General features: G+C 57.8%; 2 protein-coding genes across 3 annotated transcripts in view; one reads left to right on the forward strand and one right to left on the reverse strand.

Moving 5' to 3' along the window:
* Positions 1 to 1,830: 1,830 nt before the first annotated feature.
* Positions 1,831 to 6,165, reverse strand: part of SPMIP1 (sperm microtubule inner protein 1) — a 6,858-nt gene continuing 2,523 nt past the window's right edge. The window contains exons 2-3 of one of the 2 annotated variants that reach the window (XM_017896230.1): positions 5,115 to 5,226; positions 1,831 to 2,424 (exon numbers count right to left, since the gene is read on the reverse strand). In XM_017896230.1, the coding sequence (XP_017751719.1) occupies positions 5,117 to 5,226 (110 nt within the window). In that variant the 3' untranslated portion in view covers positions 1,831 to 2,424; positions 5,115 to 5,116. Of the gene's footprint in view, positions 2,656 to 5,114; positions 5,227 to 6,165 lie in introns of both variants that reach the window. The other variant, XM_017896229.1, reaches the window with a different exon arrangement.
* Positions 2,841 to 4,956, forward strand: LOC108544855 (translation initiation factor IF-2-like). The gene is made up of 3 exons (XM_017896227.1): positions 2,841 to 2,936; positions 3,149 to 4,727; positions 4,812 to 4,956. The coding sequence occupies exon 2, from the start codon at positions 3,335 to 3,337 to the stop codon at positions 4,334 to 4,336; it is 1,002 nt and encodes a 333-aa protein (XP_017751716.1). The 5' UTR covers positions 2,841 to 2,936; positions 3,149 to 3,334; the 3' UTR covers positions 4,337 to 4,727; positions 4,812 to 4,956.

A 6,165-nucleotide genomic window follows, 5' to 3' on the forward strand; every position in this document is an offset into this window, starting at 1 on the left:
GGAAGGAAAGAGAAAGAAAGAAAGGAAGGAAGGAAGGAAGGAAGGAAGGAAGGAAGGAAGGAAGGAAGGAAGGAAGGAAGGAAGGAAGGAAAGAGAGAGAAAGAAAACGCCCACAACAAGAAGAGATCTTTCTCCAAGGGCTGTCCGCGGGGGGAACAGTGGACTACGCCTGGCACACAGGGCCTGCTCTTCCAGGCAGGCCGTTATTCTCATTCCACAGTTAACGACTGTCTTGGTCAAATCACCTGTGTGGTGATACCTGGAAGCCTTTCCATGTGACCGCCGCGTGGGAGGAAAGGAGCCTGGCAGGGCCCCAGAGAGCAAAGGCAAGAAAGTGTGCCGCTGAGACACAGGCGCTGACAGCCCCAGCCGCTGGCCCCTCCCTCCATAGCCACAGCTGGGCTGAGACTCCAGGAGCGGGTGCTGTGGTGACTGGGCCCAGAACAGAGTGGGGAACTGGGAATGTGGGTCCCAGTCTTGGCTCAGCCAACAGCTGTCTGAGTCACTTTGGGCAGGTTAGTAGCCCTCTGGGCCAAGGCACCCTCAGCTGTAGCAGGAGCGGGTGTTCGTGGTGCAACTTAGGAAGGGTTCAGCCGACGTTGCTGGCAAGAACTGTGGTCTCATCTGAGACTCAACTGGGAGGAGGGATCCGTTTCCAAGCGCCTTTGCGTGGAGGGAAGTGGCGGTCACAGAGGGTATGAATTCCAGGAGGCAGGGATCATTTAGGGGCCATCTTAGAGGCTGGCTGCCACACTGGGGGATGCAGCCATGTGGACTAGGTTGCCCCCAACCCTTCCAGAATTCTAGGCTGCACCCTCTACCCCAGGACAGGGACTCCCTGAGCCAGAACCATCAGCTCCTGGAAGGGTGAGTCTCCCTGGGGAATTTTGCCTTTCCCTCTGTGAACTGGGCTCTTTCTCTGTCACCTTCTGCAGTCCTGCCAGTGCCCCTCGTTATGCCTCCTGGTCTCTTAGTTGCACCCATGGTTGCCCTGCAGCCCCTGGAAAGGTTAATCTCCAAATTCCAGCTCCCAGGATCTGGTGATGGGGGAGGAGGGAGGGCACTGGGGCAGCCACCTGGGACTCAAGTGTTTGTATGCTGGGGTGGGGGTCTCTGGAGACTGGCAGGCAGACTCCCTCCCATTCTAGAGCCCATGGGCCCAGAGAGGTGCATCAGAGGCAGCCCTTGAACTCCTGCAGGGGGCAGGCGGGAGACCCATCACTGGCCCCAGATCTGGGTGAAGCCAGGAGTGGTGCAGGCCAAGGGTGGGAGAGCCCTGGAGGACCTGCAGAGCCCACACGCGGTACGTTGTCAGACAGCTGGGAGGGCAGGGGGCCCCTGGGGCTGGGGCAGCCAGACTGGATTGGGATGAGGCAGGTAAGTCCTCTCCCCAAGTCCCAGGACTTCATTCTTCACTCATTCTTCATCTCACACTTCCTGATGGAGTGCCAGGACACCCAGCGATGGCAAGTAGGTTTTATTTGCTGTGCCAATTCCACCTGGTTGGTACCAGCTGTCTCAGGCAGTGTGTCCAGTAGGATTCTGATGCTAAACTGGGGTTCAGGGGAGAAAGCTCAGGAATGAGCATCACTTGCTGCCCAGGGATGAGGGAACACAATACCAACTCCAGGCCACCTACTTGCCACCCTTCAGCCAGGCACAGGCCACCTCTTTGCCACCCTTCAGCCGGGCACTGGAGATATACAGAGATCAAGGAGACTGGGTGCCTGTCTTTAGATCACAAGCTAGAAACAGCATGACAATAAACAGGCAGTGGAATGGATACTATGAGCCTTGAGCCTATTAATTTAAATGAAACAGACTCTCAAATTGTTAAATAATAGATGTAGCAAAGCCACAAGCTTTTTATTGTTCCACCACGCACATGAGAGAGGAGAAAACTGCCAATAATTATTTTCTGATTGACAGAGAAGTTTTTACAAGTATTTTATGTCTTGAGAAGTCAGGGATATCAATTATAACATTATTACCAGAGAAATAAATTTTCTTGTAAGACAACCGATGAGAATTAGAGGTGGGAGGTTGGAGGTTGTTTTTGCAGTTTGTGGCAATTATTTCTAAAGGCCCAGGAGTCTTAATAAGACTCCTTTGTTCAAACAACTCTTTGAAAGATGTGTTTTCACAGAGAGTGCACCCACTTGGTTACTGTTATGAATATTCACACGTCTGATATTGCACAAGAGAACAAGATGCAGTATTCTTGGGAAAGTTCTCAATTTCAGACCTTATGAAATCCCTTTTAACCAGTTTTATGGATGCAGAACAGCTCTCCTTCTTCCACAGCTGCAGGGGAGCGGCAACACGTCATCTCTTTTTTTAGATTTCTTTTGTTAATTATAAACACTTGCAGTTTTTAGGCCAGCCTCTGGCCTAAAATTTCATCTCGAATTTCCTTTGATTTTGCTGTCAGAAACAAAGAAAAGGCTAAGGGAGGTTTCTTCTAAGTAAGAGTAAAAAGTAAGATGCCCAGAGCGGGTTTCTTCTCTGGGCCTGATGGGCACACCAGGACGAAGGGGGAGCGGCTGGTGCTGAGGGGCCCAGGCGCCCAGCACCGTGACCCTTCTCACTCCCAGGCCTCCCGTGGTGGTCTTGAGGAGGAGGCTGTGCAGGTCCCTCTGGAGTGGTCTGCCTTGGCTGGGAGGATGAGAAAGATGGGGTGGGCTGTTGGCAGGCACACATGACAAATAAGTGCATGGCTGGCTGATGAACTGTGACAGCCTGAGGTTCAGACAGCGCCCTCAGGGCACCCCTAGCCATGTGCTGGGACTCCCTAAACTTCCTGGCTCTAGTCTAGGTGGACTGTCCATGAGGGGACATGAGCTCCCAACACTGGTCTTTCTTCCTCAGGCTCCTTACAAGAGCTGAACCCTACTACCAGGAGGAGCTTTGGGGTGCCAGGCAGCTCAGAGTACAAGGTGAAAAGGTCAAGGGTCTCAGGTTGGGGATGGCAGGGGTGGGTCTGCCTGGGAGGAGGCTGCTGGGGTGAGGGGGAGGCTTTTCAGTGAAGCACCTTCCACACTACATTAAATGGCTTTAACAAATTCAGGAATCAGGCAAGGGCTGGCTGCTGGGGTCGGGTCTGTAGGTTCCCTCTCAAGCCTGGGCCCAAAGTGCTCTTCCTTTCCAGGACCTGGCCCAGAGGGAAGAGAGGAGTGAGGCAGAACCTGAGACCCAGGAAAGAAAGCTCACTCCCGGCACCCCTGGGCCGGGAGACCTGCCCTCCCAAAACCTGCCTTCCCAAGATGCCCTTGAAGGACTGGGCTGGGACTCGCACCCGGGCCAGGAGAGAGCAGAACTTCAAAGACCGCCAAGGATGGACACCCCTCAGAGTCTGAGAGAGGAGGACCCTCAGGATCAGAAAGCAGAGACCCCTCATTATAAGAGAGATGCTCCTCAGCGTCAGAGGGTGAAGACACAGGGGGGCCAGAGCCCAAGAGCTCCTCAGGCTCAGAGGGAGGAGGCCCCCCTGGGTGAGAACAGCGGCGTTCCTCAGAGTCAAAGAGAATTTAGTCCTAAGTGCCAGGGAAAGGCGAGTCCCCAGAGTCTGGGGAAGAAGATGCTGCGGTCTTGGGAAGGCAATATCTCACAAGCCTGGGAGGTGGCTCCCGGGGAGGCCACTGTACAGCTCCCAGAGGAAGGCGGCTCCCGGAGCCATCAGAGGGACTCGTGCGGGTCCCTGAAAGCCCAGACTCCAAAGCCTGTGGGCAGGGAGAGCCCAGACCTCCAGAGAAGGACTACCGCGATGATGCAGGGCATGATCAGAGGCGAGACACAAAAGTCGGCACCGGCGGTGGCAAAGCTGGGGGTCGCCCAGGAGGGGGCGTGGGCTGCGCTTCCCGGCCCCAAGCCCCCGGCCCCGCAGCTGCTTCCAGGTCGCGGAGCCGGAGCTGTGATGCCAGCGACCCTGCGCGCCAAGGTATCCGGGCAGCAGGGGCTCCCCGGGGGTCTCCAGGGGCCCCCAGACCCGGAGCGCGATCCGCACGGGCTGCAGGGCCCTGGAGTGGGCCCCGGCCCGGGGGAGCAGGAGGTGGGCCAGGCTCGGCTTCCGGGTGCCCTCTGGGGTCGTGGGGGCGACCCTGAGCGTCCCAAGGCCTCGAAGGCCGCGTGGCCGGCGCCCCTAGGCAGGGCCAAGGCGCCTGCGGGCTTGAGCGCGGCGCAGCAGGAGACGGCTCTGCAGCGGCTGCTGGAGCTGCACTGCGCAGCCAGGTGGCGGCGCCGGCGGGACCGTGAGCAGCAGCGGCTCCGGGTGCGTCCCCACGCCGGGATTGGGGCCTGCCTGGGGCGGGCGGGGCACCGAGGGGCGGCCGGATGCTGACTGCCCCTCTGCAGGTCCTGGAACGCCTCCACATCGCCAGCAACCGCCACTGCCGGGTTCACCCCGTGGGGCTCCCGCCCAGCCCGGCTCAACTCCCGCCACAGGCAAGACCCCCAGAGGGCGGTGGGGCCACAAGGAACCTGCACGGGGCAGGGGCCGAGCTTGGTGCGCCCGGGTCCCTTTGAAGTGAGCGCACTGCACTCTGGCAGTGACTCGGGCGGGGCGCGAGGGGCGGGTGTGCCAGGTACTGCCCTGCCCGCCCCACTGAACCGCCGACGCTCAGCGATCTGCACCGCCAGGAGGACGCGACTGGACGGCGGCGCGCCCTGCGGGAGCAGCTGGAACAGATGCATAGGGAGAGGACCGGGCGGCTGCGGGCCCTCGGGGCCAGGTGAGGGGCGGGCAAAGAGGGGTGTGCCGGTGGCAGGAGTCCCCTTTCCCTGGCCTCCGAGATGACAGGCCGCTCTCTCCGCAGGAACACTCAGAACTTCCTGGAACTACTGTGTTCCCCTGGTGCTGCGGATCCCGTGCCTGCAGAGTAGTGCTCGCCCTTCCCAGCCCCCTCTGGTCATTGCTGGGTACTCAAAGGGATGATTAAAGAGATGAGGATTAAGGAAAAAGCAGGAGGGCAACTTTTGCAGGTCAGATAGTTTCAGAAAGGCCTGAATGCAGCCTCAGGGCCAGGGAGAGCAGAGGGGCACAGACACACACAACAGCTTTGCCCCACCAGGAGGCCTGTTATTTCTTCTTCCCTCCCCTAAGCCCACACCTGGCCCACCGTCAGAGGGCCAGGTCTCGGGGATCAAGCAGTGCGAAGGCCCCATTCTTGCGGAAGAATGACTCAATGCGGCACATCTTGCAGGAGACCAGTTCTTGCTTCACTGGGGGTCCTGGAAAAAGATGTTAAGAGGCCAAGCATGGGTTCCTAAGGGAAGGACACACAGAGCATGGGAGCCCTGTCTGTCTGCACAGCCCTAGGAATCCGTCAGTGGAGTAGCCACTTTGTGGGAAGAAATGGAAAATGCTTTGGAGGCATGGGAGCTACCTGCAAATACTAGGAGCTGGCTGGAGGCCAGGATACATACAGCAGCCATCTGCCATCATTACCCCAGCTTCAGGATCCTCTACCTGCCAGGAGGGGGGCCACCCTAGCCTGCTTGTCAGAGGGACAGACTGTGAAGAGATGGGACTTCCTTCTGTCTCCTGCTCCCCCCTTCTAGGGCTTGCCTCCTGCTTTTGTTAGAAAGTTATTTCCCTGACTTTCCCTTTAGGGACCTGGGGGAAAGGGATGTTTGGGGGCAAAATCTCAACTGAGTCAATCCCCAACCATCCACCTTTTCTGCAAGACACTCAAGCAGCTGGAGAAGGACACAGGGCCGAGGAGTCTCACTTGACATTCATGAGCACAGACAGCAATGGGACGTGCAGCAACATCACCCAGCAGCCCTCTCTGGCACATGCCTGTTCCACACCTTTCCTCTTCATCTCTGCTACTCCACTGCCTGAGCTCGGCTCGCTCCCCACTGATAGCCTTGACTCAACCTCACAGAAAAAAGACTCAGCCCAGATGGACAGCCTTCCTGCCTACGCCATCCCCTACCCGCCTCTGGCTCAGCCCTCCTGCCCCCACTCCCATCAGATTCCAGCAACTTGAGCTCCCTAGGTGATCTCACGGATTTAAATAGCACCTATAGGCCGGGCAGTGGCTCACACCTGTGATCCCAGCACTTTGGCAGGCCGAGGTGGGCAGATTACAAGGTCAGCAGTTGGAGAACAGCCTGGCCAATATGGTGAAACCCTGTCTCTACTAAAAATACAAAAATTAGCCA

The sequence above is a fragment of the Rhinopithecus bieti genome, unplaced genomic scaffold (genome assembly GCF_001698545.2).
Source record: "Rhinopithecus bieti isolate Rb0 unplaced genomic scaffold, ASM169854v2 scaffold_26131, whole genome shotgun sequence".
NCBI classification, from domain to species: Eukaryota; Metazoa; Chordata; class Mammalia; order Primates; family Cercopithecidae; genus Rhinopithecus; species Rhinopithecus bieti.